General features: G+C 39.1%; 1 protein-coding gene across 2 annotated transcripts; it reads left to right on the top strand.

The window, feature by feature from the left end:
• The first annotated feature begins 24 nt into the window (after nucleotides 1-24).
• capzb (capping actin protein of muscle Z-line subunit beta) lies at nucleotides 25-15,563 on the top strand. 2 transcript variants are annotated; one of them, XM_041980176.1, is made up of 10 exons: nucleotides 25-257; nucleotides 5,914-6,003; nucleotides 7,488-7,609; nucleotides 10,244-10,357; nucleotides 10,429-10,570; nucleotides 10,954-11,070; nucleotides 11,161-11,226; nucleotides 12,829-12,905; nucleotides 13,228-13,329; nucleotides 14,505-15,563. In XM_041980176.1, exons 1-9 carry the CDS (start codon nucleotides 255-257, stop codon nucleotides 13,319-13,321), a joined length of 825 nt encoding a protein of 274 aa, XP_041836110.1. In that variant the 5' UTR covers nucleotides 25-254; the 3' UTR covers nucleotides 13,322-13,329; nucleotides 14,505-15,563. The 2 variants fall into 2 exon arrangements, with proteins under 2 accessions (XP_041836110.1, XP_041836111.1); XM_041980177.1 differs by lacking the exon at nucleotides 13,228-13,329 and having other exon boundaries at nucleotides 28-257.
• Nucleotides 15,564-21,636: the final 6,073 nt, after the last annotated feature.

The raw sequence follows: 21,636 nt of genomic DNA on the forward strand, positions 1-21,636 counted from the left end.
GTGGTGACCCGGATGTACAACCGGGGCCTGTTCTCTCACCGCAGCCTCCTTCCTGTTGCCCGCTTGAGGAAGTAAATTTCGCTGACAGGGCTGGGTTCACAGAGAGGGAGAGGCGAACAAAACATCTTCCGCGGGGGATTAAAAAACATCATAATAAGAAGAGACCGGAGGAGTGTGTTGTTAAGTCACAGAAAACCTAGGTGTACTGTCATCGGTGAAGTCAAGTTCCCTGCCCCGCTGAGAACGCCGCAGACATGGTAAGGGCCGCGGTGGAGCTGGTGGGAGAAACGGGGGGGACAAGGCAAGATGGTTTTGGTGGGGCTGCTGTCTGTTGCTGCTAACTAAACGGCTAGAAATGCAAAGATAAGCTAGCGCTGGCCGGAGGAGCTGGTTGGTAACCTAAGATGACCAGCGAACATAAATCACTGGTACATGTAACTTGCACTGTTAGCAAAACTTCTGCGATGCAAAGAGAATGAATTAGCCTTGTGGCTAGGCTAGCTTCTATTTCTTCCTGCTTGTAAGCTATTAGCTAGCTGTTTGTCAAGCTACATGCCAGGTAGCCATAAAGTTACCACAGGATGTTTTGGATTTGACACAAGTTTGCTAATAACACTGACGAAGATTCGTAGTATATCACACACACACAATGTCGTACACACACACACACACTTTAACCCCAGGCTAAAGTAGTCAAGTGCCGGGTTGCATGTAGCTAAATAAAGACTGTTTGCCCCTCCTATTCCAAACCATGACAAGCTGTCAGACACTTCTGCTAGATTTACCTGCTGTGAAAGGCTGGGCATAACTGCCTGTGTTTTCCATGGGAAATGTATCACTTAATCTATGTAGGAAATTATTTCATTTTTTGCGTATATTTTCCAGTTTTATTAAAGCTGGTGTTATCATTGCCACAATAAACTAGACATGAATGACAATAAATTGATTTTCAGTTTTAACAAGGACAAAATGACCAAGAAATTAAATCGCCATTTTAAACCAATATTTTTGTTTTTCATGTTCCTTTTTCATAAGATCAAGACAAATATTGTTTTCCGTATTATTGTTTAAATATTTTTCTACAATATCTGCAGAATTTTCTTTAAGAAACAGCAGTTGCAAGATTGTGAATACACATTTTTGAATAAATGTAAGATGGTTTTTAAATTAAATAAAGCATGTCTGCAAGGCAGTGACTGCAGTATTATCTAGTGCTGTGCTACCACTGCAAAACATTTGCAGCTTGTACTTGGGAATTATTTCAAACATCTTAATAAAGCTATCCCCTCTATCTGTCCAAATTTTATCATGTGGTGACATTAAACACTAAGGCAGTTAGAGATGCCTCACAAGATCACCATCCTATGCTTTTATACATTTTCTTATAAATAGCGTTTGTGTAGTACATTCACATGATCTAGCCATGCTGTGCTTGAAACAGGACAAGCAGATGGTATTTCTCTAGAGTCGGCCTCTTTCTTTGGTTTCACCTCCACCATCCAGCTGGCCCAGCTTTGCTGCTTTCCCCTGACCTCAGGGGTTGTTGGTGTTAGCTAGTGTTTATACGGAGACGGGAGTGCTGGTAAATGCAGCGCCAAAGACTATAGGTGTTTGATGAAGCAGACTGATTCATCAGCTGAAAGGGATTTTAAGATGGACAGAAAGCAACTTGGGGACATTAACTTGAAACTTGTGTTATGTTCAGGGTTGGCTTTTAGGCAAATATTTATGAACTGAGGGATCACTACTCTCAAACCTGCCATTGTTCTTGCACCAGATATTAGACGCATTAGTGAACTTGGTTGGGTTTGCACACGTCAAGTACTAATGTACTACAGCAGATGGCTTTGCTTACATTTATCTTAAGGACATCATTCTCTGTTCAGATGTCTGTAAAATAAATGGGTTTGAACAAACATTTAAAATATTATTGTAGTTGGTGTTTTTTGCTCACATTCTTTATGAGCGCACATTTCCTTGAAATGGAAGAAAAATATCTTTAAAGCATGTCAGGATCAAAATATTTGGAGGTGAATTCAGGTACTTTACACAAATACTGAAGTGAAGTCTCAGAGGCAACAACATGTAAAGGTTAGTTGAGAAACAAGTTTTATCTGTCAAATGCGTTTTTAATTATATTTTCCTACACATTCCCTACAGTTTCATGTTGTGGCTGGTCTCCTTTACTGTCCTGTCACTCCCTACATATTTAGGGAAAAGAAAACCCCTGAGGGAGCATCTTGCAGTGCAGTCTGTGTTCAGTAGCTATAGTTTTATTCAGTAATAAGTTGTTTGTTTGCTTCTTTCATCTCATGCCTTAAAGCTGTTGGATAAGAAAAATACCGTCACAGAAGATAAAGAGACTTTTGTGAAGAATTGTCATAAGAATGTTGATGTACTGGAAGTATAAGTTTGGAACTGATGATTCATGAACTGTACTTTATTAGGATTATTGTCATCCAAAGAGGGCACGGTCTTAAAGCAAGTTTAAGTAGACAACTCAAACTTTAGGTTGTTTTGAAGGGTCGGACGTCTTTGTGTGAACTGGTTTTGTACGAACCAGTGAACCTAAGCACAGTACTTGGTTATTTTGTCTGTTCAGTGCGTGATTGATTACATTGCACACCCACTTAGAGCTTTAAACTGTAGTTTTGGGAAAATTAGACAACTTTTTGAATTTTTACAAGTTCAAGGGGACATTGAGATGAGCTTCAGTTCAGCTCACAACTAGACAGAAGACAGTTTTGCATACACATGCTGTCAGCTTAGAAAAAGTAGTGGTTTCTATGGCTTTCATGTCGACATTTGTTCTCGTTTTATTATACTATTAATCATTAATCAGACTGCGAATATGGATTGCATTATCTCTGACCATAGTAATATTACAGCTGTTTTGATATATGGTACCTAGTCAGAATCCACATGTAAAACAGACTGGATCAGAGATTTCTGAGGTTTCTAGCTGTAAGCATTGTAACTAAATGTGCAACTGAAAGTGCCACATGTTACAGTTACACCCACTCAGTGAAGTCTCAGCAGCTAGTTAACTTCTTGGCCAGCCAGCAGAGGCTAAAGTATCCTTAACAGTACAACACATGCTGCTTCTTCTGACCCAACTATAAAGCTTAATACATATTCACTGTACTTGGAAAATAAGTGTCTCACAAAATTATGATTTGTAAATCTTCTGTTATAAGTCATTATTTCTGCTATTAAAAAAAAAAAAGAAAAAGTTCTCTGCCTGTGTTTTGACCATTTTAATGATTAGTCCAGATTAGCCCCAAATTCACTTATTTTTCATTTGTTTATGGACTCTCCCTCCATCAGTTTAAAGTTTGGGTAGAAAGTTTTTGTATTATCTTGCTGACAAATAGGCAAACTATCATCAGTTTGCAAAAAAAAAAATTCCAAAGGTTTGGTTATATTGGCAGGTTTGGCATTATAAACCTCACAGTTACATATTTTAGAGCATTTCCCTGCTTTTGTCCCAACATAACACTCATCACACAGCCTTTGCAGGACACATACTTCAACAGCTGGACTACATCCACGCTGTTGTAGCCTATTTAGCTGTTGCTTGAAGAGTCACACATTGATGTGATGATTTTCTAAACTTTTGCCATTCTTTCACTCTTATTTGCAAAATACTCACATGACAAGTCATAAGTGCTCCTCTGGCTATTTAAACTGCAAATGCAGTGTCTGTAATCTTGAGCTCATGAAAGGGTTTTATCAACAAGGGCATGAACAATTCCTTGCCAGGCAACACCTCTCGTACCCTAATGCAGAATGTAGCAGGACTTGTCCACTGGGTTGTTTTGAAGAAATTAACAGGAGATCAGTTTGATTATTTTGGTGACGCCATAACTGAGTCTCATTCTAAGACTTTATAACGTATTCCTTACATAACAAGCTAAAGTTAAATGAATCCTTATGGGCCTCTTGTTGTTTTTTTAGTGTAACTGATGGAATAAACCAGTAGTCTTTGCAATGTGTATAATAGTTAATCCAGAGAGAATCATGAAGTGTTTGTACAAACCAAAATCCAGGAAATATCTTTAAAAAAAATTAAAGGAAAGCCTTTTATTGTTACAATGGGGGGATTTGGTTTCTCTTTGATGCTGTTGGAAGCATTTGCTGACATGGTCTCTCTGCTTGTCCCTACAAAATCAATACAATGTTGTTTTGATGATCTTTATTCTCTGAGATATTTCTGTCCTTTTTTGTCCTCTTCAAGGATGACAATTGCCCCAATCAAGGGATTATTGCATGATCAACTTTAAAGGTGATGTGAACCACATACCATGGCACTTAGTAATCAGATCTTAGCCTGTCTGAACCCTTATCAGTGATTTTTGGCAGGACATGTTGGACTGCCCTCTTTGCCACCATCATCAAAACAACAAATGAGGGGATATCTTTTGGAAGAATGCTGTTTGATCCCTACAATATAACCATTAACTGACTTGTAGAGTTTGTAAAGAGAAGCAGTCTGGAGGCTCATCACCTTAAAAAATGCTGGTTACCCAGCTTTCTATATTTTGCCACAATGCTTCATTTATTTGACATTACTAAGCTCTCAGTGGATATCTGGACATTTATTTTTAATGGCAGCTAAATAACCATGTTTACCATGTTTTAGTTATGTTTTATTAGCTTAACATACCAGTGATCCAGTCTCAACCAATAAAATGTGAGGTTACCTTTTAATATATATGTTATATATGCTTGAGCCCGTACCTATTGAAAGTAAATTAAATACTTGATTCTTCTCAGTGTACTTTAACTCAAGAGCATAAACAAATGCTCATAATCTGTTTAGTAATTTAATTTAAACAGCAGCCATGGATTATAGTGAGAAACATGACAAGTGCCGACAAACATGCAAGTGTTGAGTCAAGTAGTACTAGCAATATTGAATATTGGATCTATTAGGACCACTTTAAGCAGGTATAATGTTGAATTAGGACTGGTTTGTTTTTGTTTTTTTTGTTTGTTTGTTTTTGTTTTTTTTTACTTGTGCTGTCCAGCATTGTAGCAAACAGAATGATGTTCTGGCTGCTGTGTTATGTGGAACAAAGTTGCTTTGCCAAAAGGAGCTTTATGGGTATAAGGCTCCTCTTGATAATCTCATTTTTTATTTTGTGTTATTTGTTTAAATATATTGTTTTATCTTATTTATTTGGTTTTATGGAATTTATATCTTGCTGGACCTGACTGGAGGGGACAGAAGGGGAAAAAAGGACAGTAATAGAGAGAAGTAAAAAGGAAAGTGGACTCAAAATAGGAAGTAGAGACTAAGATACAGTAGATAGGTTAGATTGAACAGTCGTTACTTCTAACACCAGACAACCAACTGCTACACCTGTACAGAAACACAACAAAGAATTTCTTACAGCTTTTACAGGTAAACTGAGCTGACAGTCATTAGGAGCTCCCAAAACAATAACCAAGACAATAACAGCAAGATGTATTACAACAACAACCAAAGTACCGAAGACACACCCATAAAAAAAAAAAATAAATAAATAAAAAGGCTGGACAACTAATTTGAATTAGGTGTGTTAGAGCCTGGAAATGTCTAAAATCTGCAGGAGTTTCAGTTCAGGTCCTCAGGACCCATGCCCTGCTTATTTTAAAGATAACCCCACTTTAACACACCTGAATGAAATGCTAACAGACTTTCAAAGAACGTGATGAGGAAGTTCCTGAATCAGATGTGTTGGAGTAAAAACAGAGAAAAACATTGCTCTAGAGGACCAAACTTGCCCACCCGTTCTCTAGAAAAACAATATAATAAATATGACACTGTAAACTGACACCTGCAAGTTTCAGAGCTTAATACTCATGTGTTTAAAGTACAACCTGACAATACAAAATGATGAGTACTGTCTCTGTTATTGTGTGTTTCAGAATGACCAGCAGCTGGACTGTGCTCTGGACCTGATGAGGCGTCTGCCTCCTCAGCAGATTGAGAAGAACCTCAGTGACCTCATTGACCTGGTGAGCTTCTGTCTTAGATAACCCACCAGACCTTCTGACAGCAAAAAAGCCACACAAGAGCATATTGTTGTGTTAAATGTCAACGTTTAATTTTGATAACGTGTTTGTTCATTCAGAAAGTATGAAGCCAGTTTGGTAGTTTGATAAGATGTCCTGCAGCAACTTAGAACCAGCTGATTCATAATTCAGAGGGGAAAATTGTTCTTGTTCTGCTTCAGTTTCAAAACATATCTGAAAAGAGAAAATATCTGGTTTAGTTCTTGAATTATTGAGAGAACAGAGCACCTAGTTAAGCTCATGTATACAAAAAGACAGATTGATATCAGAAATTGACCAGTAATAAAGACATGTTTGTGGAATATTGACTTTTAATATTGTGGTATAATAAAACAAATGCATGTTCAAACTTACAAATGAACAGACACTCTGGATTACTGCATGGCATTTCACATTTACATTGAGGTTGCTGGATACTGTAAAATAATTTGTACTTTTGTTGGTACTGTGTAAAACACTGCATCTGTAAATGAATCATTTTTTTTAGATGTCCCAGTTTTCTGCTTTGATATATTTTGTGCCTTTCTACAGCGCAGGTCCATCTGAGCCCAAATTAAGCCGAATCAGACATAAATCAAATCACACTTGTACCGCTGTTTGAATTGCACCTTGTTTTGTGGTCATATCCGTTCCTTTTCAGCCAGACCCCCACCTGCTTACCTTCCTCTCCTCTCACCTTTAACCCCTCTCCCCCTGGACATCTGCTCTTTTCTTTCCCTGTGACCACTGTGTCCGGTTGTTAGTGATTATTATCGCAGCTGTCAATCACCTCCACTGGCAAAGTCTTTTTGGCTCCTTCTCTGCTAAAACTTGCCCTCGCAATTTAAAATCACCTCTTTATTTCCTGTTTATAACACATCTCTCATCTCCTCCTCTCTGATCTGTTTTATGCCCCCCCCGCTCTCCTGTTTTTCCTAGTCTAAACCAGTCTTGGTTTCCAGGTGTATGTGTATGTGTGTTCATGGGTATGGGGGCTTTTTTTTCTTTTTCAGGATAACAGGGCCTCTTTTGTGTCTGTGCTCTGATGCAGGAGCACGTAGAGAAGGGGCTCCATGTCAGTCTGTGAGAACTAATTTGTACCCCCTTATCCTGCAGATATTATGTTTCCCAGTGATATTTCATTCTAACTCCCCTGGTTATTGGGTAAAACAGGAATGTGAGAGAGAGGCTAGAACGTGAATATATCAAATACCAGGGCTCTCATGTTCTGCTTTCTAGTCTGTTCCTCCACTTCCCTTAGAGTTTTTTTTTAAGTCACCATCTGTTACAGAAAACCTGCATTTAACAAAATATCTAGCCTGGTTACACTCAGGTCAAACAGAAATACAGTAGATGTTCAGCAGAAGCTGTATTTAATTATCTGTACAGCAGCAAACATTGTGTTCATGAGCTGTACTTTTTTTTCCCCCCACCTTGTTTGCATCCAGGTGCCCAGTCTGTGTGAGGACCTCCTCTCTTCTGTGGACCAGCCCTTGAAGATCGCCCGGGACAAGGTGGTGGGGAAAGACTACCTGCTCTGTGATTACAACCGGGACGGCGACTCCTACAGGTTGAGTTCACAATTGAACTTAAATTGTGGAAGATGTCAGCATGCTCTAAATCACCAATAAGGATAATCAAAAATTTTCCACCTGCTGTTTCCAATGAACAATATAATCACACATTCATTGTTTGTTTGGACATAAGAACCAGTCTGCCAATCAGTGCCGAGATGCGCAGTCTCGTGGCAAAGAGGCCCACATCACATGTTAGAGCAGTGGTGCTGGGGGACCAGCACCCCAAGGGGGCACATAGCTATTACAGGACGGCCCAGCTAGGCTAAATAAGACATAGTTTTTGCAGTGATTACAAAAACATGGACAAATTTGTAAAAATACTAACAGACAAACGATGATGAATTAACAAGAGATACTGCAACAACCACAAAAAAAAAGAAACTTTGTCCGTGGCAGGGCGGGGTTGTGCACGCAGCAGCATCCGTGTCTTTATATACCACATGTTGTTTTCATATTTTCACACTACATCGATCAGCTGTTAATTAAAGCTATCCATTCAACCTCGTATCAGCTGAAATGCGAAAGTGACAACTTTCCGCTTCATTCTTTTCCGTGTTAACTACGCCCACCTCGAATGTCCGAACAAACGCACAGTACTCCTCGGAGCCCCTCGAGAAGAAAGTTCTGCTCTGCCGATGCGTCAAGGACAAGCCAGAAGATGTCCCCGACCACGTCCGCAAGAACAAAATGTTATTTTGTTCCCACGGCCTCGAACAAGAAAAAAAGTTCTCGTTTCTCACAGAGTATGTAACAGGATAGACTGAACAAGGCATTAAGTCCTTTTGCAAAAAAAAAGTTGTACTTTAGAATTTACTTCACCTTTTCTGAGTTGGGATGAAGCTATGACATAAGTTGCTTGATGGCTGGCTGGCAGCAACTGCAACCAGGTGTGTTTATACTTCCTCAGCAAGAAATGTTTCCATTCTGCAAGTTCTTAATGCAAACTGTGTCAGTCAGCCATCCTGTGCTGCTGTAGACTGTCCAGCTGTTACACAAGTCCTCCTGCTTTCTGGCAACATGACCTCATTCATTAACATCTACTCTTTTTTTTTTTTTTTTTGCTAAAATGCATCTTGTGTTTAAGATTTATTTTTAACTCAGCATTTTGTGAACATAGTTTAGTTAACACCACTGACTTATTGATACAGAGTTGTCATTTTAGTAGTTGTCAGACACTGACTGCCCTAAGCTGGTTTAATACAAAGGAAATCAAGGTCACCAGTGTGCCATAATTAACTAATTTAACCTAACCTCAGATAGAAAAAATAGACACAATTGCCCTTTCATTATTGAATTGGATTTTGATTTAATTTAAAAGTAATAAGATTCCCTGATTCCCTACTGGCCCTGTGATGGACTGGTGACCAGTCCAGGGTATACGCTAATTGCTGGGATAGGTTCAGCTTCCCTACAACCTGGAACTGGACTAAACGGTATTAAAAAAATGGATGGATGGAAGAGTCGGTATTGCTCAGTTTAACATAGACCTAATACTGATTATTTTATTATTGTGTCCACTGTGGCTTTTTTTTTCTCCATCCAAACAGCAGGTTTTACTATTAATCCTCCTGTAGGTATGCTGTGAAGTAAGATGAGCACACCAACAAGGATGCAGTGGCATTGCACCACAGTTTTAGAGTGGTAGTGGATGCTAGTGGAGATAAACAGTTTGAGGTGAACCAGAGTATATTTGCACACAAGCAGGGATATTTTGAGGAAAAGCAGTGCAAAATCTAATTGTGTAAACAAGGTATCCTCAATTTTCAAAGCTACATTCTTGGTAAGAGAATATACAGCCAGACGCCACCTGAATTGAAAACATTTTGCTTTCGTTAGGCCAAGTTCTTGTTTCTTCTAAGTGGCTGCTTGTGTGACTAGGGCTGGGCGATATGAACCAAATCTTATATCTCGATATTTTTTAACCTGAATCACGATATACGATATATATCTCGATATATTTTTTTTGTCAAGTAACCAAAAAGACAGCTCTAATTTACAGCCTTTAGTGCCAAATATACTTTTATTAAGGATCAGCAGCACATGTGCATTAAAAGAGCTGACTGAAATTACAGTACCTTTTATATTAAATTAAATGCTTGCTACCTTCTATATTGCATCTGATAAAGTCTCGATATATTTGAAAACTCATTTGAGCAGGAATTCAAGCAACAATAAAGCTATGGAAACTACTCCCTTAATCACCAATGCTGGTAGTAAAATAAGTGTTCGGTTGAAAGATTAACAGGAGTTATAAAAGACAAGTATGATGCAAGTATAGGTTTGGGGCTGCTAATACAACAGGCCTGTCTGCAAGGAGGCTGTTAAGTGCTGATTCATTATTTTAAACTAATTATCGCTTCACTAAGAAGGACTTCATGTCTTGATGTCTTACATGTCTAACTTTTTAATCTTTTTTCTACTACCCAACAAGTGGCAGCTATGTAATTGACTGGAATCTCTGGAATTTCTCTGTTTATGGAAATCTTTTATCGTTTAAAACCTGTTTTTCTCTTTTAATTACATATTTCTACAGATGTTTTACTCTCCACAGGTCGTGATGCTGCTGCAATCGCTGTGTATTTATTTAAACAGTCCTAACATTAAATTTTTCTCATATCATTCATCAGATCCCCGTGGAGTAATAAGTACGAACCTCCCATTGAAGATGGCGCAATGCCTTCAGCTCGCCTGAGGAAACTCGAAGTTGAAGCCAATAATGCCTTCGATCAGTACAGAGACCTGTGAGTCCAGCAAGGTGATCTAACGGGGAATTTGTAATGAACTTCTTTTGACCTGTAATATCTGTATTTAGGTACTTTGAGGGTGGCGTGTCCTCTGTGTACCTTTGGGACTTGGATCATGGCTTTGCTGGAGTTATTCTCATTAAAAAGGCAGGAGATGGATCCAAGAAGATCAAAGGATGCTGGGACTCTATTCATGTGGTGGAGGTGCAGGTGTGTGAATGAAACTCTTGACTTTTAAACTTGTTTTGTTCCTTTTTCTTTCTGTTTTTAATCTTTGGTTTTTTAGTTTTTGTAAAATTGGGTATTTATCTCCAGTATATTTATAAAATGTTACAATGTTGACGAAAATGCTCCAAAATTCCAGTTTAACCAAATAAAATGCCCTTAAATATTTATTTGAAAAAGAAAATTAAATACTTTCAAATACACAAAGCCATTAAAACATAAATTTACAACCTGCCAACAATTGAACTGTACCCTGAGTAATACACACAGCTCATTATACCAAATATACCAAAAATTATACCATGCCTCAGTAAAACTGGCCTTTAACATGCATATATAATTGGTGGTTGTGTCTGTTTTACGAACAGGAGAAATCCAGCGGTCGTACTGCCCATTACAAACTCACCTCCACCGTCATGCTGTGGCTCCAGACAACCAAGACCGGTTCTGGTACCATGAACCTGGGCGGCAGCCTTACAAGACAGGTACGATGCTGCTCTAAACGGAGGACAACTACTGATTTGCCAGGTGATGCTGAAGTTGTTCAGTTTTGGGTTGTTTTTGTCTTTTCACAGATGGAAAAAGATGAGACAGTCGGAGAGTCTTCACCCCACATTGCCAACATCGGCCGCCTTGTTGAAGTCAGTATAACTGATTTTCTACCGTGGAATGACAAAAATTGGAGTGAAACTATCACTGTGTTTTTCTCATGAAAAGGTCCCTACACAGGAAGCTAATTGTGCTTAAAGGGCTTTTAAGACACCTTAGACTTAAGTCAGTCTGCCAGCTGATTTTCTATTACTCCGATAGTGCTTCCCATATACGGGCAGTCGGCTTGAATACATACAAGTCTGGGTTTTGGTGGTGGTAATGGGACCAGAGTACGCATACTGTCTTAAAACAGCGTGAAACTATGAAACGGATTATGGGGAGCAATGCCACTGTTGCTTATCCACACACACTATATACAGTCATACGATTTGTGTTGAAATTACAGTAAATGTAAAATTATTGAAACTCATAAAATTGTAAGGAACGGTGTTAGAGTAACATCCCTGCTACCACATGCTTTACATTGCTCATCACTCCATCATGTGTAGCACACTTTGCATACTTCCACCTCTAGTCAGTAAAGTAGTTGCTTAAAGACGCATTACGTAACTTTCCAACCTTAAAACTCTGCGTTCCAGACTCGTTTGATGGTACAGTGTAGGGCTGCTTGATTATTGGGGGGGACTAGTTTCTTCCCACCAGGTTCCCATAGCTGTTGTTTATCTCAGACCAGCAGCTATGTTCTGGCCGGTGTGATCTGGAAAAAATTTGTCTGAAGACATTTTGTTTTCACATTGAAATCCGCATCAATAAAATGTAGCACGACATTTAAATACGGCTCTATGGTGCGGCTTGACCACAGGTCCGTAGCGGTGGCGAAACATCTGGCCCCTGTGTGCACGTCGGCATGAACAAGCGCAACATCTCACATGCACGAATGTCGCCTGTCGCCTGGCTGGAGAAGGGCAGCGATTTTCACCTAATTGCACAAGTTCCATAGAAAATTAATTGAGAAGGAGCGACGTCGCCTCCCGTGTTTCCAGCCCTTAACTGGCAAAGGTGTTTGCAACTCGCGCTGAATAAAACTAAAGCGGTCGGGGATGTGGGAGGAGCCAGAGCACTGCAATGCTAGCAGCGCTCGATTTGCAACTGAAAACAGCACGAGGAAACTGCAAAGGACAAAAATAATCGGACCATCTCATTTTCATGATCTCTGAAAACCCAGATCGTAATTGTGATTAAAATTTGATTAATCGGCCAGCCCTAGTACAGTGATGGTACTATTGTGTGCATTTCCGAGAAACTGCACTGTATAACTTATTCTTCTAGGACGCCGTGTGTTGTTGCAGCTGAGTTTCACTTTACACCCTGTCACACACTAGCAAGCAGATATAAACACACCGGCTGTTTTGAATGTGCACCATGGCTGATTGAGCAAAGTAACACAAGAGGAGATTATCAGAGGAGGAGAGGGAGAAAAAACGAAAGGGACAGAGCAAGAGATAAGACGAAAGTCAAGATAAGACCGTCATTTACTGGCTGGAGAGAGCTCACGGTACAGGTAGGATGCAAGAAACATGTCGAATTAGCCGTCAAGAGGGAGAACGTCATTGGGAAAATTCTGTAGGGCATCTTAAAGAGTGAAAATTGAAAGAAGAAAGATGCTGATTGTTGTTTCTGTCTCATTTTAGGATATGGAGAACAAGATTCGCTCCACGTTGAATGAAATCTACTTTGGGAAGACCAAGGACATCGTCAATGGCCTAAGGTACTGCTGCATGAGTTGTCTTGGTGACGGGATCACCACCTTCTTCTACAACACTTCCAGTCATCAGCTTTGTTCTATTGATGGGATCAGTTTTGAGATTTTCCTTGCCTCTTTTGTGTCAGTTTCTACCATATGTGTGAGATTTTTGTCTGTTTTCCATTATTTATTTTATTCAACATATCCTGTTTTTACTCCTCCCTCATCTTTGTCCTCATGTCTTCTTCTCAGCCCCTCCTTTTGTCTTTTTTTTTCTGCTGCCATTCTTCTTCATAATTCTTCTTTTTATTAATGCCTCCCCCACTGCCTGTCTCCTGTCCTCCAGATCTATTGAGTCTTTGCCTGATAATCAAAAGTACCGGCAGCTCCAGAAGGAGCTGTCGCAGGTGCTCACCCAGCGTCAGATCTTCATTGACTAGGGTCAGAGGTACACTCTGGCATGAGCAAGTGTTGACATGTGTGGGTGTGTATGCACATGTACGGCTGTTTTTTTTTTTTTTGTTTTTTTTTTACTTCCAAGGGGACAGCATTTTTAAAGGTGAAGATACAGCAACACCAGAATAGAGGCCATATTTAGGAAAAGAATGTTGTTTACACAGGCATCTTTTGCCTTATTCGTCTTAAAACATGATATTTTAGTATAAAAACAAAGGAAATGATCTGCTGCAGAGGTAGATCAGTGGTGCATCTGGAAATTAGACATTTGCGCCCATTAGCTACACCCCCCTCCCAAAGATTGGGAACCACTGCATTAGATCAGTGAGGAAGGGGAAGAAGAAATATACAAATTTACCATGATAGTCATAATTTTGAATAAATATACAGCCACGTTGTCCTTTTCCACTCAGTGTTGTGTGTTTTGGATATGCCAAAAAAAGCCATTTGCATGCCTCTAGTGCAGTAGTGAAAACTGATCAGCTGTGTAAGGCATGTTGTGTGGAGTTTGTTTAGCTTTAGTCTAACAGATGATCTCTGAGATGGTAACACACTAACCATGTAGATGTATTTAAATGAGTCACTCGCTGTTTTGTTAGCCAGTTTGATGTCCTAATAAGGTTTTTGTAAGATGCGTTTATTCTGTGTGAAGTGCAAACACTTCTCTGGAAATTCTGTGAAGACTCCACCTTAAAATAAAAACCAGGAATGGCTCATTACAACAATGAAACGGGGAGCAGTTTATATGAAGTTAAAGCAAAAGCAGTTCAACTATTGTCTGAAGTCACAGAGAAGTTATTTCAATCTGATTTATTTTTTTAAATTTGCATATTAGATTTTATTGATTTTCAGTTGTTTTTTTTTTTCTATTCTAAAGATTCACCTTCATGATAACAAATAACTCAAACTGTAATTGTCCTGACAGAAATCTTCCGTGTGCAGTGTTTTATACTGTCAGTATGTGATGATGAATGAAGTTTCTCACAGTTTTCTCTCCACAAAGGAATACTTGGACTATAAATGACACATTAACACGTTTACTTCTTCAGTTTTTCTCTTGATCTCACAGCATGAGTGTTTCTCTCTGCCTGAAGGTTTCCCAGTCTTTCCTGCTCTTTTCTCGTTGGATTTTTGCTCACTCTGACATTCCTCTTTGTCTCTGCACAGGAGTGTTCAGACTCAGGCTGACAAGTCGCAGAAGGAGGCTCTGAAGGTCGACCTAATGGAGGCACTCAAACGCAAACAGAACAGCTAGAGTTGCTACTGTTTTTTTATTGTCTCACTCTCTCTCCGCCTCATCTCTGCCATCTTTTCTGTTTCTTTACGTCTCTCCCTTCATGCCTGTTCCAGTGCTGCACTCTTGTTTATTTGTGGGAAAACAAAAAAGGAGAAAATGCTTAGCTTTTTATGTTTGTTTTTTGTTTTGTTTTTTCTGTCTCACACATCTCATCTGCCATGAAGCCATTCACACAAGCTCTGTCTCTCTTCTCCCCTCTTTTCTCGCTGTCGCCCATGTTACGAATATAATGATAGTATTACCACAGTTAGTGATAATCTTACAGAGTGAGGGTCACTGTAGTAATAATCCCTGATGCGTCCTTAGTCAGTTTGAAACGAGCAACTCTAGCACTGCTCTTCCTCTCTGGGGGAAACGGACTGTTTAGTGATGTAGACCTGACAGTGGTGTCATTATGTTCATTTATCTCTTGCCCCTGTTATGTCTATACCACTCCTCAGATATATTTGTATGGAATTATAACTGTTCACGTATAACTGTCAGCCTTCTGGGCGATGTAAACATGAGGATGGACTTTCTGTGTGCACAAGCAAGTTTTACTTTATTCCACTCTGTCTGCATGCATGTGAGCCTGTGTGGGAGCACGGAGCTGCAGAAGGAAACTTCTCAAACATGGGGATGGACTGTTATCACCCTCGTCAACCCTCCACCCCTCCACACACAAACACACAGACACATTGTGTATATCATGACAGTTGCTTCCCCCTCAGTTCAAATCATAAAGCTCTTCTCTCTCTCTCTTCACCGATTCTCTTTGTTGGGGGTTAAAGTTTGTCTTTGTCTCAGTGGAAACCTTGGAGCGTTTCCATTTTGGGGGATTCTTTTGTTGTTTTTTTGTTTTTTTGTTTTTTTGTTTTGTTTTTATTTTGTAAAGCTTATAATTCATATTGTATTAGAGCCTCCAGCAACAATAAACTGTAAAAAAACTACATTCAATCTCTTTGTCTTTTCATACTGATGTGATGTTGTGCAGGTAGTAGACAAAAAAAAAATCGGTAGACGCAAACTGTTACGTTTGTGGTTATGCTTTAGAGATCTCCATCAGAGATGAAGAATCTCTTCTGGATAGGAGCGAAAAAAACTAAACCAGGAATAGGCACGTTTGGGCCCTGAGAGCCGCAGTCCCTCAAATTTTAGACATTTCCCTCTTTCAGCACACCTGATTAAAATGAATGAGTCCCTGAGCAGAACTTGATAAGCTATGGAATCCATTTAATTTGGATCAAGTGTTGTAGAGCAGAGAAATGTCTTGAACCTGCAGGACTGGCAGATGCAGAGAAGCTCATCCATGCCTTTGTCTCCTCCAGGCTAGATTACTGTAATGCACTCCTCATCGGGATCCCTGGCAAGAGCATTCAGAGACTGCAATACATCCAGAACAGTGCTGCCAGGATTCTGATGAGGGTGCGCAATAAAGATCCTATCACCCCCATCCTGAAAACTCTTCACTGGCTCCCCATCCCACTCAGAGTAGAATAAGGTCTCCCCCCTCACCTACCAGTGCATTCATGGACATGCCCCTCTTGACCTACAGGAGCTTCTCACACCTCCTCACGAACCCTCCATTCTACAACCACAAACACCCTCCAAGTTCCCAGAACCAAGCTTCGTAGCATGGGTGATCGGGCAGCTTTCAGCTGCTGCCCCAAGACTATGGAACACCATACCAGACCACATGGAAAGTCCACAGTCTTTAGAAGTTTTTAAGCAAAACTTGAAAACCTTCATTTTTTAAAAAAGCCTTCTGCTAAATAGTGTTTTATTTACTTTTTTTTTTTTTTTTAATTCCTGTTTTCTGTAAGCACTTTGAGATTCCCTGCAATATAAAGTGCTATACAAAAAATATTATTATTATTAGGACTGAACTTGCCTACCCCTGAACTAAACCCAGTCCAGTTGATTCAGCATACATTGGACCAATCGTAACCTTTGACTATTAAACATTTAGAAACATACAAGCAAAACACCTTAGAATTGCACTTGTACATTTAAGATGAGACAGATTTTTTGGGGAATCACATTTAATGTACAAGACCGCTCAGTGTTCTCTACATAAAACATTAAAAGCATTACAGCAAGATGCAACAGAGACTTTAGAACAATTTTAATAGAAATTAAATGGAAACGAAACAGGCTAAAATAGAAACCGACAACAGAATGCATGCTTTGAGGTTTATATACAACAGGAAATGCATCATCATCACCATCACTGTAAAAGTACATATGCAAGAAAGTTTATTTAAAAAAAAAACTCAAAAACATTTGTTCAATAAACTTGTAGAAATGATTTCTACTAATGTTGGCACATTTGGATGAAAATAAGTTCTCTGAATGTTGCAGTCACGAGGAATTAACTCTTCATTTTTTTTAAATAAAGAAAGGTCCATATATCTTAAAGTTAAAGGAACATTGAGACTCCTTCAAACACACACAACACTTCTTTGTCAATATTCACTTATACAGGCTATGCCCTTCTTTATATTCATTGTACACACATTTCCACACCAGTGGACACACCATAGGCAATGTGATATATTTATTCACGGACCTTATGATTGGTAGATGACTGCTCTTCCTCCTGAGCTACTGCCTCCACCACCAAAGTATTGAAACTCCTTAAAAGAGACATGTTATGGAAAAAAAAATCACTGTTCTGTGCTTGTAAACATATATCTGGATGTCTGAAGTAAGCAACTCAAAAACTCATGAAAACACAAGCCTGGTATTCTGTTTTAAGCCACTTGTATCTGAAAATAAGACATTCAGTGAGTTCATATTTTCAGGGTAAAGTCATTCCACACGTTTATCCAGCCTCCTCCTTCTGTATATCTGCATAATTTCATCTTCAGATGGTCCTTTATTTAATGTACCTCGTTTGAAGTTAGAAGTTTGTAATCACAACTTCCTGTGCAAAAACATCAGTTGAACCATTCCCCATATCTGCAAAAATATGCCCAAATCATCATCCATCCACCACCGTGCTTGACAGTTGGTATGAGGTGTTTGTCACAAATATTTGGTTTTTCACCACAAGGGCTGCCGTGTGTTAAAAACCAAACATGTCCACTTTGGCCTCATCTGTCCAAAGCACATTGTTCCAGAAGACTGTTCACTGTTTTCCTTTCTCCTTTATTCAACCAGATAAAACTTATTGAGATTAAAAAATATCTTTTCCAATAGTGATCTGGCCAAGAAGGTAGCACAGCTCCAACAGACATGGTTGTGTCACCGTCCTGGGACCACCTGCTATTTGTTCAGATGAAACTTTACAAGCCTAAGCATTGCTGCCATGTTAGATCTGCAGATGGTTTCTCTTGACATTCCTTCCAAACAGGCCCTGGATATTCAGTCTTTTTCTGTTTAACGTAACTGAGGCAAGTAGAGTCTGAGCTGTTGGGTTGTTTTTTGTTTTTTTTTGCCAGTGTTCAAACCTCTGCTTGAACCGAGGTGCTCCCACTTGATACTGATCAGCTTAATGATCATTGATCATCTGATGGGCTGGATACAGGATCTTCAATGCTTTCATTACATGTGGATGAAGCTTAATATGGCTTGCATTCTGGACAAGAGGCACACAAATGTAAACAGTTCTGCTGTTTTGATGTTAAGTAAGCTATGTGAAATATTTTGTTTAGTTTCAAAGTTATCTAGACTTTAAACTCCTATCTGAAAAACAACATTTAGACAAGCAGACACAACTAATCCTTACATACAACTTGTTTTACTTTTTTAATTTTATGTATTTATTTATTTACTTAGATTTCTGTCCAAATATTCAATATAATCAGTCTAATGAATGTGTCATCTTGGGAGTGCTGTCTCGTCCCTGCATGGCTGCAGTTTGTCCACCAGATGTCAGTGACTCACAGAATATCAGCAGAGCTCCAGATTTGCTAGTTACTGTGAACTATGAGTTTGTCTTAAGTAATTATTTACATTTCTCTCTCATGTTTTATGTATGAAGATCTCGACCTCTGCTGGTCTGAGTTAAAATGTCTGTTGCGATCAGTGGATGCGGTTTAAAGGGGTTAATGATGACAGAGTCCTTTTTAGTCCTAGAAAGCAAAATCAGACTAAAACAATCCTGAAACTTCATCAGACATAAGTGTCCAATATATGTTGACTCCTGATATTGAATCAAAACTCATTTGGCTTTAATCAACACAGTTTAGGTTACTTTTAGGTTGATTTAATATTAAAACCATGTTTATGCTGTGGAGAGGCAGAAACTGAGCAAACTGATCAAGAAGGCCAGCTCTTTATTGGGGTGTCCCTTGGAGCCAGTAGAGGTGGTGGGAGAAAAGTGGATGATGCATAAGCTGTCATCCATGTTGGAGAACAGCTCCAACCCCATCCAGAACACTTTGACAGCACTGAAGAGCTCCTTCAGAGACAGACTCCTTCATCCCAAATGTGTGAAGGAACGCTATTGCAGATCCTTCCTGCAGCAGTTAGACTGTATTACAAGCACTGCACCAAAAACACACAATGCACAATAACAGCATAAATGATTATTGTACATATTGCAAATAATCAATACATTTTTCATTTTTAGATCCTAATTCTTTTCTTTTTATGTTTATATCTTAACAATTTGGTTTTATTTGTCATTTCTTTTGTGGCTTTTACTTCTGATCTTTCTGTCTTGCTGCTGTTGCACTAGAATTGCTGAATAAAGGTTTTGTCTTATCTTATTATCTGGAAATTTTAAAGCATTAAATGTCAAGAAAATATCTTTATCAACAATGGTGTAAATTTTTATTTTTGTGAACATTTAAGTGGGTTATAGAGGAACTATCTCAAAAGGTGTTTTGCAAAGAGTTTTAAAAAATATTTAAATAAAGGTCAGTTTATAATTTCTGTAATACATAATTGTCTAGGGAGGATTTTTCCAATGCCTTAGACTTTAAATAGCGTGGTAGGGCTGTTATTTGTTTACAGTCACTCTTAGGAAAAGCTGGATGATGTGAATTTTTGCTGCCCTATAAACACTTGGCCCTTCATTTCTTGTCCAAAGGCTCAGCAGTCACAGGCTCCTTCATGTGGCTGCAAGGCACTATTTAATATATGAATATTATGAATTATGAATATTTAAATAATTCATACCAGCAACACAATGGAAGGCCAGAGGGAAGGAGCAAAGTGCTTTCAGGAAGCGTTTCTTTTTTTTTTTTTTTTTTTTTTTTTTAAGTTTGTGAATGAAAATGGCATCTACACAAACACAAAGTTAGTTGAATAAACTGTGTGTAGAATTGCTATAAAAGGCAAATCACAATCCATTGTTGCCTGTACAAGACTTTGAGCATAAGGCTGTAATGGTGATAAACTGTTTTGCTGATAAATATGGCACTAATTTAAGACTCACCAGCTACATCATTTCCCAAAACAGTAAGAAAAGTTTGCAGATGAACTTCTAGGTAAGAGAGATGCATTTTGGAAACAAACCTGCTGAGGAAAAAGTTACTACATTTTTTTCTGAATGCAACAAGAAAGTGTGGTTGAAAACTATATAACAGAACTTAAAGGCCCACTACTGAACTGTGGCAGATATTCCAACTTTGGTGCCCCTAATGAAAGCTAACTTGGCATCCATCTTGCATCCTGTCTCTTCTCTGAGCCTTTCCAGCCAGTAAAAGCCAGTCTGACGTTTACTCTTGTCTCTTGCTCTGTCTTTTTCTTTTTCTTTTCCTCACTTCTTCCAATAATGTCCTCTTCCATGGCTTTGATATGGCTGATCATGATATATGTTCAAAATGGCCAGTGCATTGAAATCCAATTCCTGGCACACGATGCAGGGACTTGAAACAAATAATAGCGTCATGTGACGTCCTTGGCTTGAAAACAAAAGTTGTGAAGTGATGTTTCTCAGCCACAGGACGCTGCAGGGCAATGACAACTCTGGGAATGTATATAATAAATGTCAGTGTGTAATCAAATTGAGTCAGAGGCATAAAGTTTAACCCTTTAAAGTTCACACTAAACAATGGTAAACTTTTTTTTTTTGCTGTTCTTGTTTCATTGGAACAATCATAATAAGAATCAATGTTTTTTTAAACAAATGATTAAGATAACAATTGATAATATAGTAACAACAGTCAAAACTTGAAACAGTAATGAGGTAAACACTTCCTTATAGCATCACATACCCAAACCAAGTGGTAGAGATAACTCAGGCAGGTTTACTTCCACAAATTTCTAATTAAATTAATTAAAGTCACTTTAAATTTAGCTGCCAAGTGGTAAAGTGGGCAGTTAAAGGCTTTCCATCCTTCCATTTTCTTCTGCTTATCCGGAGTCGGGTCGCGGGGACAGCTGCCTAAGCAGGGAAACCCTGACTTCCCTCTCCCCGGCCACATTCTCCAGCTCATCCAGAGGGATCCCGAGGCGTTCCCAGGCCAACCGAGAGATGTAGTCCGTCCAGCATGTCCTAGGTCTTCCCCGGGGCCTCTTTCCAGTGGGACGTGCCCGGAACACCTCACCAGGGAGGCGTCCAGGAGGCATCCTAACCAGATGCCCGAGCCACCTCATCTGGCTCCTCTCAATGTGGAGGAACAGTTAAAGGCTTTACTCACAGGATTATGTAGCACTGCTCTAGTTTAAGGGAAAGAACAGCTGTTAAGCACAGAAATGGAGGAATCATGATTTGAGATATTGTTGATGAATGACAAAAAGCCAACTTAAAAGCTGAAAATTTCAAAAGCAAAATACAGTCATCTGTCAAACTTCTTACAAACTTGTCAAGAAAAATGCTGATAAATCCTCTGGTTATGAAGCTTTCTTTAATTTAAAAGTAATTCAGCAGTTGTTTGTCTGCTGATCCCAAGAGAGGTTGTGTGCCATTGGGGGTCTGACCCTGTCAGATTGACATATTACAGAAAAGCACCAGGATGCTCAATGAAACGCAACACTGACATGTGCATCTGCTCTAAAAAGTAGTAATACACGTCTGAAAGGGGCTAAAGCAAGTTTTATGCATGGAATAGATGGGTATACACTTCTAAT

Source organism: Melanotaenia boesemani, chromosome 3 (assembly GCF_017639745.1).
Source record: "Melanotaenia boesemani isolate fMelBoe1 chromosome 3, fMelBoe1.pri, whole genome shotgun sequence".
Classification (NCBI taxonomy): Eukaryota; Metazoa; Chordata; class Actinopteri; order Atheriniformes; family Melanotaeniidae; genus Melanotaenia; species Melanotaenia boesemani.